Here is a 25,548-nt window from a genome sequence, read left to right as displayed (position 1 = left end):
ATATGTATATATAATAAAAAAATATACAAATATAAATACTTAAAAAGTAAAAAATAAATAAAATTACATTAAGAAAAAGAGTTGAACACTACAAAAATAAATTAGTAATGGTCGGTTGTTATGTTATTAAAAACATAATTTTTAAAATTAACATGATTTCATAGTAAAAAATGAATAAATTTGAGAAACACATTTAATTTATTATTTTAAAGTTTAATTTATTTTTTATATAAAAAATGAGTAAACATTATTTAGTTAAAAATGAATAAATTTAATATTTATTGTAGAAATTATTAACATAATTTCATGGTAAAAAATGATTCAAGTTGAGAAATACATTTAATTTATTATTTTAAGTTTATTTATTTTTTTAAAAAATGAGTAAACATAATTTAGATTAAAAAAATGACTAAAATTAATAATTTATTGTAGATTTATTTTGAAGAAAAACTCAAAAGAAATCAAATTTCCAAATAATAAATAAAAACAACTTTAATTTAGTTTTTAAAAATATTGATTAAACTTATTTGATTATAAGTTTTAAAATATTTTTTTTTGTAATTTTAAAACTATTAAAAATTAAATAAAATTCAAAATTAGGCATATTTTAAATTTGAATTTTTAATAAAATATGATTATATATTTAAAATTTTAAATCTATTAAGATAATAAGTTTAAAAATGAATTTTTATAATTTTAAAGGAAAAAATGAATTTAGAAAATAGAGATATCTTAAATTTGAATTTTTAGGAAGTTGAATAAATTTAAATTTACTGTAAAAATAATGTAAAAAAAATCATTGTAAAAAATGACTAAATTTACATAATTTAATGTAGAATTTTTTTTAATAAGCGTGAGAAAACAAAATTGAGAAAAGATAATCAACCTGAAAAAATGTGGTTGAGGAATCTGAGCGGAAGTACGAAACTGCCAATCCTTAAACACAATTGCGAAACTGCCAATCCTTGAAATCCTTTCCATGCTCTTAGCCCATCTATTCGTTCTCATTCTACGTCAAAACCCAACGAATAATGATGGTTGTAATGTGTACAATTGGTGAAATGTTTATTTTGGGCAATTAAAGTGGTTTGAAAAATGAAAAGAAAAAGTAGAAAGGTTTGAAGGAAATGAGCCTACAGGGATTGAAGGAAAAATAGAGAGACAAAGACGATAACATGATATGACAGAGAGAAGAAGAATAAAGGTTTGAGGGGTTTGTTGCAAGAAGAAGATAATGAAATAAAGTGGCTAGTGAGGGAGGAAAAATTCTTTTTCTCTCGAATCTCGATTGCCATGAGAAAGGATGTACTGTAAAATGGAGGATATATTATGCAGGGATATGAAGTCACTTTGAGTAAAAAGAGAGGAGGCAAGAAAGACAGGATTGTGAAAGTACGAACAATGAGTGCATTTACTTAGATAATATGGTTAAAAGGAATAAGAGTGAGTAGTTACTTAAATAATGTGTGGTTAAAAGAATACTTGATAAGAAATAAAGGATTCAAAAAATATAGAAATAAAATGACATAATTACTTATATTAATTATTTAATATGTGTACTATCCGTACTGCAAAGCCGAGCTCCCAGCTCGGCATCACAGCGCATGGCGACCTCGGATACGCGCTATGTGACGTCAGCTCGTCACTTAAACAGATCATAACTGATCTCGGGCCCAAGGCCCAACGAAACCCTAATTCACACTAAGGTACGTGCATTACTTATACGAGATTCCTACTCATACAAACCCTAACTTTAGCATCGGAGTCTCTTTTGCAGGTACCACCCCCATCTTGGAGCACAAAACGTACCCGTGAAGGAGGCTCACCAATCTTACTCAGCGGATCATCTCTACAGCAGATCTCCGGTAAGAACATTTGGCGCCCACCGTGGGGCCGATCAAGACAGCTCTTATCGGCCATGCTTATGGTATTCACCAGAAGCCATAGTAGACGCGCAACAGACGATGCAGATCACACAACTACCATGGATAACGAAGCCACATTGAGGAGACTGATCGACCAGGTCAAACAGATGCGGCAACAACACGACACCGATCTGCGAAACATGCGTGCCCAGCACGAAACTGACCTAGCGGCGATGAGGACCGCCAATGAAGCTGACCTAGTAGCACTACGTTCCGAAAACGAGCGAATTCGCGCTCAGCTCCCTCGACGCCCCTCTGATCATCAGCCTCAGGCGAGCAACCTCCACGAGGAAGAAGGACATTCGATCTCCCAATCCCGGACCGCAACTAGGGCACCGACCCCGTGACCTGCCACGCGTCGGTATCATGCACTGACGAACAAGTCGGCCCACGAAGTCAGCAAGGCCCCAACTCAGGCCACGGGGGTCAAGCAACCTTCCGCCGTCATCCTTTCGTGGATGGCATCATGGAGACACCACTCCCTCAAGGATGGAAACCTCTCCACCTCGATTGCTATGACGGCACGACGGACCCCGATGAGCACATCGACCTGTACACAACACAGGTAAACCTCTACACTAACAATGATGCTATTTTGTGTAGGGTTTTTCCGACCTCGCTCAAGGGGGCCGCGCTCAACTGGTACACCCAGCTTCCCGCTAAGTCGATCGACAGTTTCAGCACTCTGGTCAGGCGATTCACGATGCAATATGCAACGAGCCGGCCTCACCACATCACTTCAGCCGCCCCGGCCAGTCTTAGACAGAACGATGACGAGCCACTCCGGGCATTCATGGAGCGATTTGCTGCCACCTTGGTCAAGATCAAAAACCTAAACCCTGAGGTCGCCTTGCATGCCATGCTCATGGCACTCAAGCTTGGGCCATTCATCGACAGCCTATGCCGTGAGGCTCCTCGTGACATGGACGAGCTCCGCGCCCGCGCTGCGGGCTACATCTAGATAGAGGAACACTCTGCCTTCCGTGACCAGGTTCGCGACAAAGGACTAATGAAACCAGCACAGGGTCACAAGGATAAGCTCAAGGTCAACAATGATAGCCAGTTCAAGACGTCGGCTAGAGCAGACAGAGGGGGGAGATACGACTTCTATACTCCCCTGAATACGCCCCGAGTACATATCCTGGAGGAGGCCAGTAACAACAACCTGCTCACCCTGCCTCCGCCAGGTCACACCCCCAACAGTGCCGACAAGTCCAAGCACTGTCGGTACCACAGGAATCACGGTCACACCACTGAGGAGTGCTGCACACTCCGAGACCGTATTGAAGAGCTCATCCAGGCAGGCCACCTCGGCCAATATATCCAGCGACAGCAAGGTCATCGAGGAGGCCATGGTGGACGAGGACGAGGCAGAGGTCGTGGTTCAGGAGCTCGCAAGGACCAACCCTCTGGCTCTCAACAAAATGCCGGCGGAGCGGTGCAAGCCGAGGTAAGTCAGGAACTAGGGTCAGCTCCCCTACGGGGAGTAATAAATACAATTACAGGTGGTTTCACAGGGGGAGGCGCTAGCAGCTCGGCCTGGAAGAGACACCTGCGCAATATCAACAACGTCCATTCCGCTACCTCAGCTTTGCACCAGAGCTCACCGCCGATCACCTTCACCGATAACGACTATGCCGGCGTCAGTCCCAACCAGGATGATCCCATGGTCAAAGCCATAGAGGTAGCCAATTGGGAGGTGCACAAGACACTGATAGACTAGGGGAGCTCGGCAGATGTCCTGTATTGGCTGACCTTCCTCAGGTTAGACATCCCCCACTCTGTCATCCAACCTCACACAGAGCCCCTAATCGGTTTTGCAGGAGAGCGAGTGCACACTCGGGGATACGTGGACCTGCTGACCACCTTCGGAACCTCTCCAGACACAAGGAGAATTATGGTCCGATACCTCCTTGCGGAAGCCAACACCTCCTACAACATTATCATTGGGAGGCCGACGTTGAATCAGCTCGGAGCTATGGTGTCCACTCCACACCTCACCATGAAGTCCCGGGAAGTGACGGTAAAATCATCTCCGTCAAAGCAAATCAGAAGACAGCTCGACAGTGCTACACCGAGAGTCTGAAGATCTCCTCGTCTGGCGAGCAAAGCAAGAAGGATCCCCCCACCGTGGCTCATATCACCCACGTGGAAATTGCTGACCTCGATCCGAGATCCGACTCCCATGACGAGCGGCCAAGCCCCATTGACGAGCTTGACGATCTCCAGTTGGGAAACTTCCCGGGCAGTGCACAAAAATCAGTAGGCAGTTGAGCCCAGATTTGCGACAGCAGCTCGAAGTTGAGATTCTCCAGAATGTCGACCTCTTCGCCTGGTCCAGCGCCGACATGCCAGGTATAGGCGCTGACTTCATCTGTCACAGGTTAGCGATACACAAGGAGGCAAGGCCAGTGGCCCAGAGGAAGAGGAAGGTCGGCGGTGAAAGGCGGGAGGCCATCATCATCGAGACACAGAAGTTGCTGAATGCTGGCTTCATCCGGGAGGTCAGATACACCACATGGCTGGCGAATGTGGTCCTAGTGAAGAAGAGCTCGGGGAAGTGGCGTATGTGCATCGACTACACCGACTTGAACAAAGCATGTCCCAAGGACTCATACCCTTTGCCAAGCATTGACAGGCTGGTCGACGGAGCGTCAGGGCACGCCCTCCTCAGTTTCCTCGACGCATACTCCGGGTACAACCAGATAATGATGTACCCACCCGACGAGGTGCATACGTCCTTCATCACCGACCACGCCAACTATTGCTACCGGGTGATGCCCTTCGGTCTCAAAAATGCAGGGGCAACCTACCAGCGGCTGATGGATAAGGTTTTCCACCAGCAGATCGGGCGGAACATGGAGGTCTACTTCGACGACATGGTAGTCAAGACCACCTCGGCAACAAACCATGCTACCGACCTCACCGAGGTGTTCGCCCAGATCAGGAGGCACAACATGCGCCTCAACCCAGAGAAGTGCGTCTTCGGCGTCCAGGGAGGCAAGTTCCTCGGTTTCATGATCACTAGCCGAGGAATCGAGGCCAACCCCGAGAAATGTAAAGCCATCATCCAGATGTAGAGTCCGCAAACGGTGAAAGAGGTCCAACGCCTAGCCGGACGATTAGTCTCACTGTCCCGTTTCATCCCCAGACTCGCGGAGAAGGTAGGGCACTCTGCTACGGAAGCCAAAAGACTTTCAGTGGACACATTTGTGCGAAGAAGCTTTCCGAAGCTTCAAAACCTTCCTCACGACTCTGCCAATCTTATAGAGGCCGGATCACAAAACCGACCTCCTCCTCTACTTGGTCGTAGCAGAAATCGCCATCAGCGCAATTATAGTACAAGAGCACCAAAAAGTGCAAACACCGATCTACTTCATCAGTCGAGTCCTCCAAGATGCGGAGAAGCGGTACTAAATGATCGAGAAGCTGGCACTGGAACTTGTCATTGCAGCTCGGCGCCTTTGACCCTACTTCCAGAGTCACCAAGTGGTAGTCAAAACCGACTACCCCATCAAGCAAATTCTGCGAAAGCCCGAGCTCGCCGAACGGATGCTTGCGTGGTCAGTAGAATTGTCTGAGTTCGGCATCCAGTACGAAAGTCGCGGACCCCTGAAAGCTCAATGACTGGCCGACTTCGTAGCCGAGCTCACGCCTACTACCGCCGAGGAACCCCAGGTATGGACTTTACACGTTGATGGGTCCTCCAACTCTAAGGCTGGTGGTGCAGGTATCATATTGGAGGGGCCAAACCAAGTCACTTTGGAGCAATCCCTCAAGTTTAGCTTCAAGATGACCAACAACCAGGCGGAGTATGAGGCACTCTTCGCAGGACTAAGGCTAGCCCGCGACCTCGAAGCTCGAAGAGTGAGTTGCAACAACGACTCGAAGTTCATGGTGGAACAACTCAGTAGGACGTACCAGGCAAAAGATACTCTTCTACAGCGGTACTTCCACGTCGCATCCCACCAGATCTCGTCCTTCGAAGAGTTCACCATACAGCATGTGCCGCGAGAACAAAACACCCGAGCTGACCTCCTATCAAAGCTCACCAACACCAAAAGGCCTGGACAACATCGAACTATCATCCAGGAGACCTTGCACTCACCCAGCCTGGACGACAAAGTCGTCAACGTCAATAACAGTGAAGATCAGGGGTGGATGATAGGCATCTGGAGTTACTTGAAAGAAGGGATCTTGCCCGAAGATAAGGACGAATCTCGGAAGATGAGGATGAGATCGGCTAAGTTCGTCATTATTGGGGACGAGCTATTCAAACGTGGCATTTCCACTCCACTGCTCAAGTGCTTGACTGCGCCTCAGTCAGCCTACGTCATCGAGGAAATTCACCGGGGCATATGTGGCTTGCATTCCGGAGCACGCTCAATGGCGACCAGAGTACTCCGAGCTGGATACTATTGGCCCACGCGGAAATCGGATTGCCAGGACTACGTATAAAGATGCAAGGAATGCCAGCAGTTTGGCAACACACACTGGCAGCCGCCCGAAGCTCTCCACCCCATGATGTCGGCATGGCCTTTCTCCCAATGGGGAATGGACATCCTCGGGCCTTTCCCCCCTGCGAAAGGTCAGCTCAAGTTCCTCCTAGTGGCGATCGACTACTTCACCAAGTGGATCGAGGCATGCCCACTCGCCAAAATCACCACTGAAAATGTGCAAAGGTTCACCTGGAGGAATATTATCTGCAGATTCGGAATCCTTCACACCCTCGTTACCGACAACAGCCGACAATTCATCGCACAAGGATTTGAGGACTTCCTCCGCGAGCTCGGTATCAAGCATCTCCCGACCTCGGTGGAACATCCGCAAACTAATGGCCAAGCCGAAGCAGCTAACAAGGTCATCCTCCGGGAACTTAAGAAGTGACTAGCGAACGCCAAAAGACAGTGGGCCGACGAGCTTCCCAGCATCCTCTGGGCGTATCATTGCACCCCCCAGTCAACAATGCAAGAAACGCCTTACAGGCTAACTTACGGGGCTGACGCAATGATCCCAGTGGAAGTCAGAGAGACATCACACCGATGCCAAGCCTTCAACAATGAGCAGAACGCTCAAGAGTTGGCAGCCGACCTCGACCTGGTTGACGAACTCAGAGAAGAAGCTCAAATCCACGAAAAAGCCTGCAAGCTCCGAGCCTCCAGAAGATACAACACGCGAGTGCGACCTCGTTCTTTCCGAGTCAGCGATCTGGTGTGGTGTTTGCTAGGAGAAGCACAGAAAGACACGTCAGATGGAAAGCTCGCACCCACCTTGGGTGGCCCTTTTCGAGTTGTAGAAGACTTGGAAAACGGAGCATACCGACTGGAGGAACTCAGCGGAAAGCCGATATCGCAAACTTGGAATGCCATGCATCTCAAGTCTTACTTCAGTTGAATCTTGTACAAATGAGCTGTACACTCTTTTCCCGCCTCAGTCTTTTATCCCAAAAAATAGAAAAATAGGTTTTGGCTGAGAGAGTTTTTAACGAGTCACATATATCCAATAAAATAACTCATTCTCTTCTATTCACATTCTCTTATCTCCATCATTTTACTCTAATTTTAGGTCGAGTACGAACCTTAATACGCTTATCCGAGGTCGAGTTCGAACCTTGATAAAATTCATTTTACTCTAATTCTAGGTCGAGTACGAACCTTAATACGCTTATCCTAGGTCGAGTTCGAACCTTGATAAAATTCATTTTACTCTAATTTTAGGTCGAGTACGAACCTTAATACGCTTATCCGAGGTCGAGTTCGAACCTTGATAAAATTCATTTTACTCTAATTTTAGGTCGAGTACGAACCTTAATACGCTTATCTGAGGTCGAGTTCGAACCCTGATAAAATTCATTTTACCCTAATCTTAGGTCGAGAACGAACCTTAATACGCTTACCCGAGGTCGAGTTCGAACCTTGATATAATTCATTTTACTTTGAGGTCGAGTACGAACCTTAATACTCTTATCCGAGGTCGAGTTCGAAGCTGGGCACGATCTATTTCACCCTAAAAGCGGAGGTCGAGTTCGAACCATGGTACAATTTATTTCATAATAAGCTACGAGTCGAGTTCGAACCTCAAGACAAAACATACACATCTGGCCAAGTTTGAGCCCCGCAAGAGCGCAAAACACACAAGTCCAAGAGCAGAAGAACCAACGATATATACACAATAATGTATGCTGAGTTCCAAACATGAATTCAAAAGCAATAACCAAACAGGCAAAATAAACTAGGCTATCACAAAAGTGGCCTAAGCGGAGGCATTTTCACTGGAGCTGTCCTCAAGGTCATCCTCCGCCACCAGCTTCCCAAAGTGGACCACTTTCTCCACATGCATAGCAAAGAAGTCGAACCCCGGGGCGAGAAACCTCGCCTGGCGAGCTGCCTTCAGAAATCCCCTCTTATGCTCAAAAATAACAAATCGCTCGGTCTCCTCGAGCTTCCTCTCCAGTCCCGCCTTCGCCTCCTCCAGCTTCGCGAGGTCCACCCTCAGAGAGGCATTCTCCTTGCTTGGCCACCAAGGAGCACCTCATCGCAAAGGCACTTCTCGGCCGCCGCCACCAGCTCCACCTTCTGTGCGGTGACCTTGTCCTCCAAGGAGCGCACCCGAGCCCGGGAAGAAATGGCCTGCTCCCGCAACTCGCCCACCTGAGCAGCAGAGGTCTCATTAGACCTCAAAGTAATGTCCAAGGACTTCTGGACCCTGACTAACTCCCTCCGGGTGGCCTGGAGCTCGGCCTCGCCCTACAGCTTAGCCTCCCCGAGAGCAACCGCCATAGACCTGTTCTCCTCCCTCAGGACCTTGTTCTCGTCCCTCAAAGGTTGAACTCGGTTCCTCAGCTTAACCAGATCCTCCTGCTGTTTGGACCACCTATGCTTCTAGTGGTCCACAATCGCCATGGTCCTCTATAGAAAGACCTGGGCAACGTCAAGGCCCTCCACGGGTCCAGCCTCGTCTATCAGCCCCTGGTCGCCCGAGGTCAGCGAACCTTGGGGGAAGAACTTCTCGGCAGTCACCCCAGCGCTCCACAGTGAGTTCATGTCAGCCGAGGCACTCACGTGGTCCAATCGCACCTGGGTGAGGCCCTTCTTGAAGCGGTGAGCTATGTATTGGCTCTAGGAAGCCCCCTGCAATGAACCTAACGGCGCCGCCGAGGTTACAGGCGTAGCTGTGGGGACCTCGAGACTCGGCCCCTTGCCGCGAGCCTCAACAGAGGCAGAAACTAGCGTCCCCTGCTCAGCAATAGGAGGGTCCACGCCTGGCACCTCCGACCTTAGAGGCACTTGGACCTCGGCAACGTCCCCTGCCTGCAAAAACTAATGCCATGTCGAAAAAGGAAAAAAACAACATACAAGATAGAGGAAAAAAATTAAAAGCGAGGTACTCACCACGGCGGCCTGGGCAACTTGTTCAGCAACCGGGGCCTCCACCTCGGCAGCTATCCCTGCCTGCAAAGAGCAATAGCGCATCAATAAACAAAAGAAAACTGACATAGAAGAAAAGTTAAAGAAAACAAGACACTTACCTCGGCAGAAGGAGCAACTTGCTCAGCAGTCGCCGCAGCGGCCATTTGGGAAGCCTCCCCAGGCGGAGGGCTCATAGTGAGGTCGACTGCATCGACATCAGCGGCCTTGGAGGTCACCTCCTCCGCTCCATGAGGGGCAGAGGTCCCCCGGACCTCTTTCTCGCCCCTCTTTCTTTTTCGGTTGACCTTCAGGGGGGAAATCTCCTCCTCTTGAGGCTCGGGGACCTCAGTTTCAGCAACATTGTAGCGATGCTTCAGCTCACGCCACTTATTTTTGCCCATTATGCCTACAAGCACAAAAAACAAAGCACATCAGAAAAAGAAGTTTTCACAAACCCTAATAGTCTAGAGAGGACGAAATACTCACTCTCCAGGCCCTCTCCTTGTACGCCGAATTCGCAAGCGACAGAACGAGCTTGCAATCCAGTGGGCGAGGAAGCACGATAAGGTTATCAATGGTGGTCGTATCCGAAGCCGTCAACTTCAATTGGCCCACCCCGTGAAACCTAGACGGTTTGGGGCACCAATAGAAAGGGAACTTTGGCAACCCGCCGAAATAGAACGCCCCATCCTCCAAGGGATCGACATCCACAAGGGCAACCTGGAAGAACTCTTGTTTATAATTTTTGTATGACTGGGAGTAGAGAGTAAATAAACCCCCATCCCTACTCCCACTCAGGGATAGCCAGCCATAAGGCGGAACGCCTATTTTTAGTTGGTAGAAATGAAGAAAGATAGGAAGAGACACCTCTATTCCTAGGGTCGAACATAGGACTTGAAAAGCCCTAAAAAATCCCAACTGTTTGGGTGCAATTGGCAAGGAGCCGAGTTGATAAAATTCAAAAAGTCACACTCGAATTGTGTGAAGGGAAGACAAATGCCCAAATCCCTGAAGAAGCATTAGTAAACATAGAAATGGGGAGGGTCAGTAGACTTCCCCATATACACGCCCTCACCGGCCTGACAAGGTTCAAGCCAGATCATTCGGGAAATGGAAGGGTCACAAACCCTGTACGATCTCAAAATCGCATTAACTTTAAGAAAGGACCGGAACACGCTTTGGGCCTCCCCCTTCTCGCGCCGAACCCAGTCGTAGCCAGGAATGCCTGGAACGAGGTTCGTAGGCGGCTCCACCACCTTCTTTTTCCTGACGGCGGCCGTCCCGGTAGCCACCGCCTTGCCCCGTGCCTTGCCCTTGCCCTTGGAAGGCGCGGAGGATCCAACACCACTTCTTCCAGCCATGGAGAAAACAAGAAAGACTCGAAGAAAGATTTGGGAAGAAGAAAAAAGAAAACTGTAGAAAGGAAGTACCTGGTACTCTTCCTTAAAAAATAACCCTAACAATGACTGGGTTACCGGAAACGACGGCGAAAACGGAGAAAATGGAGACGGAGGATAAACAGAAACGAGAGAAACAGCGTGTGCAAGAAGCTGAAAGAGTGAAAAATGAGTAAAGTGAAAAGGGAAGAGGCGCGAGGAAGAGAAAAGGGTTTCTCCCAAATTCAAAACGGTCACGGCACGTGTCAGCCAAGGGACACGTCTGACGACACATTAATTGAGAACCATTATGACAAACGCAATCCATCATTACATAACCGTCACTCCTATTAACGCGCCACTTGCACGTTTTCGGAAATGACCAGTTATGACACATGGCATCTCAACAGGCAGGCGTACGCGAAGGGTCACAGCCACTTGATGAGCTCGGTCTTAACTCCTCGACCCACGGTCTTCGGAGCTCGGGGGGCTAGTGTACTATCCGTACTGCAAAGCCGAGCTCCCAACTCGGCATCACAGTGCATGGCGACCTCGGATACGCACTATGTGACGTCAGCTCATCACTTAAACAGATCATAACTGATCTCGGGCCCAAGGCCCAACGAAACCCTAATTCACACTAAGGTACGTGCATTACTTATACGAGATTCCTACTCATACAAACCCTAACTTTAGCATCGGAGTCTCTTTTGCAGGTACCACCCCCATCTTGGAGCACAAAACGTACCCGTAAAGGAGGCTCACCAATCTTACTCGGCGGATCATCTCTACAGCAAATCTCCGGTAAGAACAATATGTAATATTATTAAGGGTAAAAAAGTCATAGTAAAAGTGAAGACCAAATAGTAGTTATAAGCATTTATATAATATATATATATATATATATATATGAGGACAGATATAATAACATCAGTGTAATTTTTACTAAGTATTATATTACTCAATAACTTTATATTAAATGTGAATTTTGTAAATCCAACTGTTAGATTCAAAGTTCTTTACTCTTAGATCATATATACAAAATTTTATATTAATCCAAGATGATTTGATACTTCATTCTTATAAAACAAAATTGACGTAATATATACATTTCAAAATATACTAAAATATGAACATTTTGATTACCTTCAAGTTATTGTTCAATTTTAACAAAATTTGATATAAACATATAAAGTGATATGAACTTTCAATCTAACGGTTAGATTTACAAAATTCACATTTAATATAAAAATATTAAACAATGTAATATTTAATAAAAATTATACCGATGTTATTATAATTATTTTCTATATATATTTTGTATGATTTAGCAGTCAATCAAGTTGTCTTGAATCAACAAAATCGTGGCATTCCATCCAACAACCATTTTTTATTATTTATATTACTAAAAAATATACCTTTTATGGCCTACACCATCCCAAGCATGAAAATCAAATAGGAGTGGGGGAAAACACATTTTTAAAATTATGACTCATAAACTCTTCTAAATGAAATATATTTGATAAGTATATATTACAATATATAAATATGTATAGATTAATTTAAAAGTTATATCAATAAATTTTTTTTATTAATTAATGATATAAAAAATTTATCCTAACAATTTATAAAAATTAAACTCTTTATTTTACTTTTTATCACAATGATGCATGACCATTAATAATAAAAAAAATGTTAATCGATCAAAAACCCATTCTCTCCCAACTCTAACGCTCTCGTCTCCTTTCTCTGTCGCTATTCCCCAGGTAAACCTTACACATTCTTCAATTTGAGATGTATTTTTCTTCCCCTTTTAAACATCATGGTTGATGTGGGTTTCATGGTGGGTCTATGTTAATTATGTTGGAATCTTCAACTCTTAAAGTGCTTTCACTTCGTTCAATTTGTTTAAAAGTGTTCCAAAATCATATACTATAATTAAGAGCCATCCTCTTGTTTCATGTCAATCTTTTGCCAATTAAGACCAATCTTATGAGAACAATATATATATGATCCAATTAAGCATTGTGTTAAAAGTGTAACATCACGTCGGTTTCAAACGGCTTCACCGGTTGAACTTGAACCCTTCAATTCTCAGCAAGGCATGTTGTTTCTGCTTCATCAATTGACCATTTGCACATCAAAATTGACTGGTTTTGATGAAGCAAATCAAGGGGATCGAAGGAAAGAAGCCACACCCAACATCTATCTATTGTGTTAGTGTTTTTTTGACCAATTGGGCATGCATGATCTCGACGTTCTTCTCGGCGTCGGCAAAATTGACGGGTCGGAAGAGAAAATAACGTTTGGCTTTGGCTTCGTATAGGGAGAACGGTGATAACTGTTGTGGTGGTTTTGCAGATTGACACGAAAAAGAGATTTGAATGAGGTATATATATCTCAAAGAGAAAACGACCAACAGGACAAGCCCTTTCAACTAGCACTTTTAAGTTTTAACCTAACAAGAACTGTCTTGGAAATTTTAAATTTCAGCAGTTGACGAATTTCCTCATCCTTAATGCTCCGAACCACCCGATTCAATTAAATTTTTTTTTTCATAAATAGATATATTTTTCTTAAAATGAGCAGATCCGATGAGAGAATAGTGTACCTTTTAAACAAAGTCAGGGGTTCAAATCCTGCTTTATGTATGTAGTCCCGTTAAATGTTAGGGCTAGTTATCCCACCCTTTGAGTTTCGTAGCGAGGAAATTAGTCACTGTTATCGGTCCTGGATACTCCAAGAAGAAACAAAAAAAATATATATATATATATATATATATATATCATCAATCAATATAGATTTTTTCAAGGACATGTCAATCTTTGGGTGAGTTTGGTTTCTTACCTAAATTTCTAAGTCTCTTCCCATCTCTTACTAGTGAATCAAAAATCAAATTTGTTATCAATTTTTTATTTTCTTTACAAATTTTTTCTATAAAATTATTTTTATTAATGGATTTGGTTATCATTCATTACTTTCTTTATCAATATCAATTTTCAAAATTCTTTTCCAAATGTGCCATAAGTACCAACAATAACTTTTTGGATTCTTCTATTCCTCCTTATTTTTCATCTCCATTTTTTTTTACGTCTCTTTCTCCTAGGGCTCTCATTTGAAAGTTCATTTTGGCTTCTTTTCCCATATGATATTTGTTTCTTCAATGTTTTATTTTTCTTATTCTTTAATTTAAAATCTGAAATCGTTATTTATGATTCTATTGCAATAATTTTTTTTTCTTTCGCTCATTTTCCCCATTCATCTTTACATTATTTTTTTCTCGTTATTCTCGCATGGATTCGTGTTTTGGTCGCATCAGCTTCTGATCCCTTTCTAATTGAAGTCTTTTTATCATCTGGTTTGATTTGCTGTTTTTAATTATTTTTTTTTGTTAATGTATCTGATTATTCTTCATGTTTATGATTTGATTTTTTTTTATTGTATTGGTTTTTTTTTGTCATTCTGACTTTTATTATATTTACTTTACCTGCAAAGGTTCATGGATTCAAGGATTTTATTGGCATAACCCCATATTTTTCGTCCTATTCGTGCTAATATCCGCCCAGGCTAAGAAAATCTTACATTATCTCTACATATTTTTGGTTAATTGTGTATCTGATTACTTATGTTATTAATTTCTATATTATGTAGGATAAATTAAGGGGATGTATTGGATTAGGATTTTAAAGGACTTTTTTAATTAAAAAAAATACTGCGGATTTTAAAAGATTTTTCAGAATTTTCATGACTTTTAAGATTTTGCAGGATTCTACAAGACTTAAAATCAGGATTTTAATGGATTCTGCAAGACTTTTAAATCAGTATTTTAATGGATTATGTGGAATTTTGTAGAATTTTTGTGAACTTTTTACATTTGATAAGATTTCAAAAAAAAATTTCATACATTCAAATTTAAAAAGAGTCAAAGACAAAAATAATAAAAAAAATAATGTCTAGATAAATAATAATAATAATAATTTTTCATAATATTTTATCCTCTTAAATAGCATTCACCCACATATCCATAGTTATAATAGGCTCAAAAGTATGATCTTCATTAAGTGGTAACATTGAAGATGAAGGTTCATCCACCACTTCAATTGAAAATTCATCAGAATGACATTCTTTACGTAGAAAGTTATGTAGTGCTGCACATACTAACACAAGTTCTACTTGTGTCTTAAATAAAAATGGAGGTGCTGATTTAAAAATTGTGAACCTTGATTTAAAAATACCAAATATTCTCTCGATCACATTCCTTAAAGACGTTTGATGAAGATTGAACAATTCTTTCTCATTTTCAGGGTCATTATCCTGACCTGCAAAATCTTGTAGATGATATCTTGCACCTCAAAATGGAGCTAAAAATTGGCGTCGATTAGGAAATTCACAATCCACAAAAAAATATTTACCTAATTACATATGCAATATATATAATATTAGTATAATAATAATTATAATAATAATAATTATTATTATTTACAGAATAAGAATTTATATATAGAGAATATATATATATATATACATTATTTTAGTTATATATTTTTAACGATATTTATAAATGTAAATTATTCTAACAAATATTTTAACAATATTTCCTTTTTAAAAAAAATAAGCTAATGAAGGCATAAATCCTAAACCCTAAAAAATTAGATATTGCAATATCTTATGTTAATTTTCTTTTTTTAAAATATAAAAAGTCCTAATTTCACAATATAAAAATAAAAAGAAAAATTCATAGTAAAAAAAATAAAATAATTGTTGAGTCATAAAAGGAGGAGGGGTAAGAGTAACAAACTTAAGGGACGAAGAAAGATCGCAGTTTTTATGCTGAGAGGGTTCTTCCGCCACCTAAGATCTATTTTCATCTCATTCTACTCACAGAAACCTTAACAAATTGATCTTATATATATATATATATACACACACACACATATATATATATATATTGTAGAGATTATGATATCAATTTCATCTTTCACCTTTTTCTTTTCTTTACGTGTGTTATAAAAAAAATTACCACTTAAAAGTTAAAATTTCAAGCATTTTTTGTGTTATATGAAGGAACAAATTCAACTACATAGAATAAAATAAAGCAAGTCAATTAAAGAGAACGAACAAAAAAATAGAGCAAGTCAATGACACTATCATTTACATATCGGAGTTTCACAAAATAGGGGAATAGGATGAGAACAGTATTACGATATTATATATAAGCAATGAACAATAGTGCAGTATTATCAGCAGAGAAAAAATGGAGAAGACAAAAACATAGAAAAAAAAGATGAAAAACTCACTTGAAAATTCTTGAAAAGTCACTTCAAACAATCCTTCAAAATTCGATGGGTTTGGATGAGATTGTTTTATGAATTTGGTATTTATAGATAACACTAGAAAGTTCTTCAAAATCCCTCTCACACAACAATCCTTTAAAATCCTTATATTTTTGAATACCAATAGATTGTTTTTAAGTTGTAAAAAATCTCAAATGAATACCAATGGATTTTAATGGACTCTTTAAAAAATCTTGAAAATCCAGATTGAATACCACTGGATTGTTTTTAAGTGACATAAAATCCTGATTGATGTTGGTGGTGATTGTGGGGTTGGATGTGTTGCTAATGATGTGAGTGTGCCAGAGGATGGTGTTGGTGATGAATGTGGGATAAGGTTAAGAGTGTGCCTAAGTTTGGGACTGTTGGTGCTATGAGAGTGTGCCCGAGGCTATTGTGGGTAATGAAAGTGAGGCTACAAAGGGTGATGATTTTTGTGATGACAATCAAAGTGAGGATAGTTATTGCAGTTATCCTTTAGTACATTTGGGTGATACGAATGAAGAAGAAATTTCAAATATTGATTTATTTGAGATACCTGTTAAACCTAGACATAATGCTAATGTTGATAGGTTTGAAAGACCTTTGGAAGTAAATAAGGTTACTAATAGTGATGAGTTAGATATATTGAATGATTTTGAAATACTTGTGCCTGAACAAGTACTTGAAGAACAACTTAGTTGTAGTAGGAAGAAGAGAGGTAAGCGTAGGAAGACTGTTGAGCCTACTATAGATCCTACAGTTGAGTCTACTGATGCTTATGATAATGAATATTCAGATGATGACTTGTTCAAAGGTGATAAGTTTGGAGGAGGAAAAAAATGCATTCCATGGGTAGGGGTATTTCTGATGAAGAATATGAATAAGAAGAATTACTAAGTGGGCTGGATGACATTGGTGATGAAGAGGATACTGGAGGTTCAAGTATGTTTCCAAGTTTTAAGATGCCCAGCAATATGGAAGATTATAAGTGGGAAGTGGGGTTGTACTTTTTGAGTAGAGAAGAATTTAAAAAGGCAATTACAACATATGTTGTTCATTCAGGGAGAAATTTAAAATTTACTATGCAAAGAAGGATATCAATGGGTAGCATACTGTGGCAAAGTACCTTATGAAGAAAGTTGGCAATTAAGGAAGATTGTTGATAGACATACATGCAATAGGGACCACAAGGTGACTTTGTTGAGTTCAAAGTGGTTAAGTGGAAAACTTAAAACTTCAATTAGGGAGAATCCAAAACTGAAATTGAATGATATTAGAGAAAGAGTGCAGAGGAAGTGGAATGCTAGGATCTCTAAGGCCATGACATGTAGGGCTAGGAAATATGCAAAAGGTTATGTTGAAGGGTCTTTTATAAAACAATTCAAGAGGATCTATGACTACAGTCATGAGATAATAAGATTTAATCCAGGTTCTATAGTGAATGTGAAGGTTGAGGGCAATGAAGAACATGAAAATAATACTGAAAATAATGTTGAAGGGCCTAGTAGAGTACTTTTAACCTTTTAAAGAATTTATATATGTTTTAAAGGTTGCAAAGAAAGTTTTTTGAAGTGTAGACCCATAATAGGGTTAGATGGATGTTTTCTTAAGGGTTATTTTGGTGGTCAAATATTGGCAACAGTTGGAAGAGATCCAAATGAGCAAATGCTGCCAATATGTTTTGCAGTTGTTGAAGGTGAGACTAGAGACTCATGAGAGTGGTTTTTACAACTCCTAATTGCTGATCTTAAAGGATTTTCATCTTGAGCCAGTTACACATTTATTTCTGATTAGCAAAAGGTATAATTGTTTTGTAATAACTATTTAAGTTGACAATTATTATATCTATTCATTCAGTGTGTTCTGTTTATTTTGTAGGGGTTACTACCGGCAATCAATGAATTGTTGCCTGGTGTAGATTAGAGGTTTTTGTCAGACACCTGTACAATAATTTTAGGAAGAAATTTTCTGGGTAAAAATTAAAGGATTTGATGTGAAAAACAGCTACAGCCACATATCCTCAAGCATCGGAAAAAGAAATGCAGGAAATAAAAAAAGTGAATGTTGAAGCATTCAAACATTTAATTAAAATTCCTCCTAGGTATGCTCTATATGTTTCATCGTTGAATTTTATGCCTTAATTCAAATAATTGTTTATGTTTTATAACTTTAAGGTATTGAAGTAAGTCAAGGTTCAAATCAAATCCAAAATGTGATATGTTGGTTAACAACATGAGTGAATGTTTTAACTTAGTTATTGTTGAGGCAAGAGGAAAGCCTATTGTTACCATGTTAGGAGGACATCCGATTGTACTTGATGGAGAGATGGGCTAAAAATAGGAACAACATCCTATTACATCAAGGAGACATTCTTCTGAAGATATTTAAGAAGCTTGAAAAGGAAAGAAATTTTAGCAAATGGTGGATACTAAGATATATTTGTCAAAATTTTAATTGCTTAAATTAACCAAATTTTTTGTTTATAATTAATTAAGATATTGGTTTCATTTGGGTTGGAAAGCAAGTTTTTGAGGTCAAGAATGTCAACCTCATAGGAGATAAATATATTATAAACTTGCAAACTCAAGAATGCAGTTATAGAAAGTGGATGTTGACAGGGCTACCATACTGCCATGCTATATCATGTATGAGGTACATGAATTTGGATCCAAATTAAGGAATTTGTGTCAGACTGTTACAAGAGGGCGACATATGAGGTTGTATATCAATCAATGATATATCCAGTAAATGGACAACAACTATGGATAAAGACATGGTGCATTGATGTTCTTCCACCGCCATCAAAGAAAATGCCAGGACGCCCTAAGAAAAGAAGAAATTTGGAGCCCTGGAAACTAAAAAAGGATGAAACTCAATTGAAAAGAAGTGGATATAGGAGAAAGTGCAACAAGTGCAAAAGTTTTGGCCATAACATATCTACTTGCAAGGAAACACCTCAGCCTACCCAACGATCTCAGCCAACCCAACCACCTGAGGCCACCCAACCAACTGAGTCCACCCAACCAATTCATCCCACCCAACCAACTCATCACACGCAACCAACTCATCCAACCCAACCAACTCAGTCAACCCAACCAACCCAGCCCACCCAACCATCTTAGGGATCTCAAGCAGGCCACCAACATCTAACATCTAAGGGAAAGAAAATGACAACAACATCTGAGGCAAAGAATAATTTCAGGGAGAAGTTGAAGCCTAGGAAACCACAATGGAAACCATGACAAAGTTGAAGACTAGGGTTTAGGTTGAAATAGACAATATTTTTTGTTTAAGATAAATTGATGATATATGTAGTAATTTCCTTTTATGACAGTGTTGTGTATGACTATTTGAAGTATTACTTATCAAACATTATTGGAGTTTATGTGAAATCAGAATTTTAACTCATGTTATAATTGCATACTTAATTTTTGTTGCCTTTAACTTAAATTAACAATTAATTGCATCTAATCAAGAAGTGGTTTGCATCTGATCAAGAAGTGATTTGCATCTTGGCTCACTCAAAATTGATTTGGCAATGGGTAGAGGTAGAGAAAAAGGGAAGAAGCAATATGTTATTGCTAAGGATCACAGTCTGATTAAGATGAAAATGTACATACAAATGACCACTAGAATCACGCCCGTGATTCCAGATCAAGACCGTGATTCTCACATCTTGGAAAACCAACCAAAACAATTGATGTAGAGGGCTGCGAGAATCACGCATGTGATTCTAGATCACACCCGTGATTCTCACGGCCTGGGAACCAACCAAAAAATTGATGTAAAGGGCCACGAGAATCACGACCGTAATTCCATATCACGATCGTGATTCTCACATCCAGGAAAACCAACCAAAAAATTCATGTAAAGGGTCGTGAGAATCACGCCCGTGATTTCAGATCATGCCTGTGAGTCTCACGACCTAGGAACCAACCAAATAATTCATGCAGAGGGCACGAGAATTGCGCCCGTGATTCTAGATCACACCCGTGATTCTCGTGTCCTGGAAACGAACCAAAAGTTGACAAGTGGATCATGGGAATCATGCCCGTGATTTTAAATCACGATCTTGAATCTCTTGGCTTACCTGACAGCCATTATATCTTATGATGGGACGCGAGAATCACGGGTGTGATTCTAAATCACGACTGTGAATTGTGCAAGGCACAAAAAACCCTAGGTACCTCCTATAAATACAGACCCTGTGATTTTTAAACTTCACTCTCCCCCCTTGTAACCTCTTCTCACGTCATCTTCTATCCAAACCCTAACCCACTAAACTCAAACCCTTGTAATGGCCCCAAAGCGAACCTATACATCTCATGGGTCCTTTTATGCCAATCTCGCACCTGAGTTCGAAGACATGGAAGTACCTGCTTTTCTGCCTCTATTGTTTAGAGATGATGAGCAACGAGATAGGTATCAGACTCTTAGTACCCGTTCAATAACCGCAACAAGGTATCTTGATTTTCAATTTTTGCGCCAATTAGGGTTATGTTCTGACATCAATTTTATGCTGACAAACATTGGTTAGAGTAATTTTGCAACCATCCATTTGGAAAAGGTTTATCCAAGGATTGTTCTTGAGTTTCTTAGTTATCTCCACACTGAAATTTTGAGTGGGGCAAATTGTGAACCAAGATTGATTTCCTTTAGACTTTTTAATATAGAGCATCGTCTCAATTTGGAGGAATTCAATTACATCTTTGGATTTCAAACCGGAGGGCAAATAAGAAACCCAAGATCATTTAATCCATACATGTTTTGGGGGGGGCTGTAACATGTCATACACAATGGCAGGCTGGTAAATGCAATTCGTCTACATTTCATCTCCCTGCCATTAGAATTATGCACAGGTTTATTGCATCTACTATTCTAGGTCGTGGTGACTTAGAGGGTAAAGTACGCCTAACTAATTTATTGTTTATATGGGCAATGATGAAAAATAAGGATGAAAAGATCAACTCTGGTGCTTATTTGGTTAGACAACTGCAAAACATTTCAAACACTGGATTTGGTAATATTGTCAATAGGGGATTAATAACTTCAATTGCTAAACATTTGGGTTATACCCCATTTCTGGACCAATTGCAGGATATAGGAGCTCCTAGAAGTATTAATTTTAATACTTGTTATGTAATGTAGTGTATCACTAGGAATAATGATGACAAATTTTATTTCTTTTTAGCCAAACTGGAGCGAACCACTTACTACCAAACCGACACTATATAATCAAGGATGAAACTACGTACATGACGTTTTCCCTTAGAGTCATTGACTGATGTACCCCAACAACAATAACCTATTCTTAAGGAGGTACAACCTGAAGTAGAGGAAGATGAGACACAAGACCAAGATTTCACCACACAATCGCATCTACAGGTAGACAATGCTGATATCTTGTCAATAGGGGTGGGTAGATGGCCTCAGGTCCGCATACTGGTTCGTAAGCCCGCAAATTTTGCGAATAAGGGACCCATTTTTTTCTAATTCGGATGATTATGTTTAATTTTTGAGTCTAGTCCGTGAAGTCTGCGGACTTGATGGATTTAATTCGCGGGCTCGTGCGTTAGTCCGCAGACTTCACTAATTAATATTTTTAGATATTAAGACTTTAATATTAAGTTGTGTATTTAATCTTTTAAGTCATATGACATTAAAACTATGTTTAGTTGGTATGTATTTGTCATTTGAATTACTTTTTTTTATGACATTTTAATACTTTTATTATTAAAAGTTTGGTACTATTATATAAATTATAATTATTTTTTTTAATATTTTAATATTTATTATTTTAAACCATTTTAACCGTTGATAAATTTTAGTGTGATGAAATTTAGCTTATAAATAAAAAAAATATTTTTTTCTTCTAATTTTATGTATTTTTATTTTTTAAAAATTTATTTTTTAAAACTATTATTTAGATCGTGGATCAGTATGTTATCTACGGATTTTGGCGGATCGGATACGGACTTAAAAAATAAGTCCATTTATTTTACGGAACAAATAAGTCTGATTCTATAAAATGCGAGTTTTATGGACTGAGCCTTGAACAGGTCGGACTGGTTTATATACCCACCCCTACCTGTCAGTCATTTAGTGTATGGATCATCGATTGCAAGAGATGGATGAATGTGAACAACACTATAATTATATGGTGGACAAGATGTATAATTGGCACCTGCAACATTATCTAGATGATTTCCCTCCTTAGTGATTTGTCTGAATCATATTGCTTTAGCACAACCAATTTGTGTTAAGAAGTTCTGTTTTCAGTCTTTGAACTTTGTTAGTATATGTATTTAACTTTTTTATCTTCTCAGACTATATGTATTCAAGTCTTTGAACATTTAGCGCTTAATATATATATTTCTATGATTATTGGTTTGGTTCCACGTTGCTGCACAGATAATAGTTTTACTCTTGTACTGTTGAAATCTAACACTTAAATTTAAACATCAGTCAATGCTTCAATACTATCATTACTAATTGTTCATAATTACATTATGATTAAAGAAACATTATAAAAATATCCGAGCACAACATCCTCAAACTTGTCATTACATAGATAACACCATATTTACCTACTTCAAATAAAACACCCTTTCAAATTGAACCAAATTGTTACAAATTACATACATTAAGACCAAACTTAACAACAATAGAAAACCAACAAGAATCATTAACAACTTCATCGACCATCTTATTGACTTCAGAGAACTCTAGAGACTATTTATCTTTTTCCTTTCTCTAACTATATCAACAAATCCCTTTCATCATTCACATATTCCTCTAAAGACCACTTGAAAAAGTTGGATCCTTACTGTTCAGATCCACAAGACTAGGAAACTAGATCCACAAACCACTTCAAATTCAAAGAAAACTCAGTTCTTTGGAACTTATGTGCGTGCACGAGATAGCTGTGCCCAACAGTTACATCTCGAATTATATTGTTGTCATTAGCTTTGGACATGTCACGATGATGGCAAAAGTTGTCCGATTTGGTGGTGAGGGAGGAGAGAGAAGGAGAGAGAAATTAGGGTTAAAATAGCAAAAATAGATAAAAGAACAAAAAAATCTCAACGGTCCATTTAAAATCTAAAATATCCAAAGGTAGAAAATGATTTCCCCACCCACGCTAGCATTTACCTTAGTTTGACACTAAAAGAGAACTCAATAAATTCATGAAATCTGCGAATAGCTTCTCCTTCCCCACCCTAGGAGACCTTCTCCCATCCCCATATTCAATATTAATTATTTTTGTTATACTAGTGCAAAAATTCTATTTTACATTGCTTTCTACGGTAGTTGTGTAAATCCATGTAAAAAAGTGATGTAGTAAAATTTAACTGATGTTAAAAATCACATTTGTTCTGCATCAGTGACATTTACATTAAGTCATCGGTCATGCAACCTATGTAAAATGTTCATTTTAATTGATGTAGAATGTTATTTATTTATTTTTTATCAATTTGTTAAATACAAATAAAACTTCATATATATAATATAAGAAAATAAATATGAATTTATAAAATGTACAATCTTTATTGATATGAGGTTTTTTTAATGATAATCGACAAAAAATAATTACATTAAAATCTAATCTTAAAGTGGACAATAACTGTCAATGCCCAACACAATTTTAATTTGTTATCGTCAATGCCCAGCTCAATTTTTTTTTGTTATTTAAAATTCTCCGTCTTGAACAATTTATTTTTACAAATCATTTTGTTTCTTATGTGAAATAAGAAAAACTATTTTGTCTATATTATTCAAAACTGTTATAACTCTATACATTTTACTCTAAAACAATCCAAATAATCTCAATTTCATTTCAACCTAGTCGCCGCCTGATGCACCTAACCGAAAAGGACCTCCGAATGTTGGACGTACGTTAACGTGACGAACTAAGCACATCCACATGACAAATTTGTGTATGGGACCAGTCCACATTTTTTATATTTAATTTCTGGTTCTAGTTCATTTCGAATTATAAGCTGAGTCGAAGAATCGAACTTTTACACTTCCTCAGGAAAGCCATAATAAAGTCAATAGGCACAAACAAAAACCAAGAGCACGAAGGCGACACAGTTTTGGCATATATAGGCAGCCTATATATACACACACATGTCACCGTGTCACAGTGTAATCATAACCCCACCTCACCAGAAAAGAGTGCAAAGAAAGGAATATTAAAAGTTAAAGAGATCAAAGTTTTCTCATCAAAGAGGAGGTAACATATGGAGGAGGCACATAAGGGGGAGCAACACAAAGAGAAAGGAGGAAAAGAAGTGAGGTACCGTGGTGTGAGAAAGAGGCCATGGGGTAAGTATGGTGCAGAAATTAGAGACCCTACAAAACCTACGGGAAGACAATGGTTAGGAACATTTGACACAGCAGAAGAAGCAGCTAGAGCTTATGATCGTGCAGCCATTGAATTGAGGGGTGGTCTTGCAATCCTTAATTTCCCTGAAGTGTACGATTCTCATCTCCCTTTTGTGTTATCAAACCCTTCTGCCACTGCCAATGGAAGTTCTTTTGCTGCACAACGCAAGGAAGTCATTGAGTTCGAGTGTTTGGATAACAAAGTGTTAGAAGATCTTCTTGAGTTAGAAGTGAAGAGAAGGAACTGAACGATTACCTTTTTTGAGCCCATTTTTTTTTCACCTTGTATTATTAATATATGAACTTGTGTTTTAATCTAGGGTTCATGTTCATCAAATTCATTTCCAAAATTCTTCATCCCCAACCCCCACTTTTTAGGGTCTTTTCACATTGATTGAATTAAACTGTGTATGGTTTTAAAATCTCATGGAACCAAATCTTACGATAATATATAGCAATATAGCATCTTCCTAATAAATATTTAAAGTGATATCGTGGTGCCTTCCTGAGGAAATGGATGACCAAGTTTTTGTTTTGTATCTCAACCACTATAATTGCATTCTGAAATTTGTTTTTGACAGTTCAGAGGTTGGGTATTTGGAAAATTTGTTTCCTCAATGTCGTTAATGAAGATTCAATTTAGATGATAGATACTTGAAGTCACACAATTCAAGTGTGAAAATTGTATGTAGGTGAGGTTACGTTCATTCGGATTCTTTATACAGATCATGGAACGCTATTTCAGTAAGTATGTGCTCTATGTAGTGTTTCTCATTTCTCAACTTTATTTATGCTAACTTTATTTTCATGTTTGGATTGGGATAAGTTCTGTAATAGTGTAATTACTATATATTTGCATGATATATATAATTGCTGCTTGGTGGTGAATGATTCACGGTATTGTTGAACAGCATTGGTTCAACACTATAACCCCTTTGAAAGCTTGTCATTATATAGCCTTAGCATGAATTTTGTCCATCAAATCATCAATCTCTTGGTAACCTTTTAGTTGACTACCTTTCTTACATGTCTCATAATTTTTTTGAAGTAAATCGAGTTAAGTTAATGTTTTGATAGTGTGCATAGCATTAAACTGCTTTAACTTGAGTTATTAAAATTGATGATTTAATTATTC

The 25,548-nt window shown here is 39.4% G+C and overlaps 2 protein-coding genes across 2 annotated transcripts; both read left to right on the top strand.

The window, feature by feature from the left end:
• Nucleotides 1-5,717: 5,717 nt before the first annotated feature.
• Nucleotides 5,718-6,383, top strand: LOC145955557 (uncharacterized). Its single transcript, XM_083070446.1, has one exon. It carries the CDS (start codon nt 5,718-5,720, stop codon nt 6,381-6,383), a length of 666 nt encoding a protein of 221 aa, XP_082926572.1.
• A 17,766-nt stretch (nt 6,384-24,149) lies between these two features.
• Nucleotides 24,150-25,154, top strand: LOC109804576 (ethylene-responsive transcription factor ERF098). Its single transcript, XM_020366430.3, has one exon. The coding sequence runs from the start codon at nt 24,269-24,271 to the stop codon at nt 24,659-24,661; it is 393 nt and encodes a 130-aa protein (XP_020222019.1). The 5' UTR covers nt 24,150-24,268; the 3' UTR covers nt 24,662-25,154.
• Nucleotides 25,155-25,548: the final 394 nt, after the last annotated feature.

This window comes from Cajanus cajan, chromosome 1 (assembly GCF_000230855.2).
Source record: "Cajanus cajan strain Asha chromosome 1, NIPB_CcT2T_4, whole genome shotgun sequence".
In the NCBI taxonomy this organism is placed as follows: Eukaryota; Viridiplantae; Streptophyta; class Magnoliopsida; order Fabales; family Fabaceae; genus Cajanus; species Cajanus cajan.
Note: the sequence above shows the minus strand (reverse complement) of the source record. Positions and strands in the feature narration are given on the sequence as shown.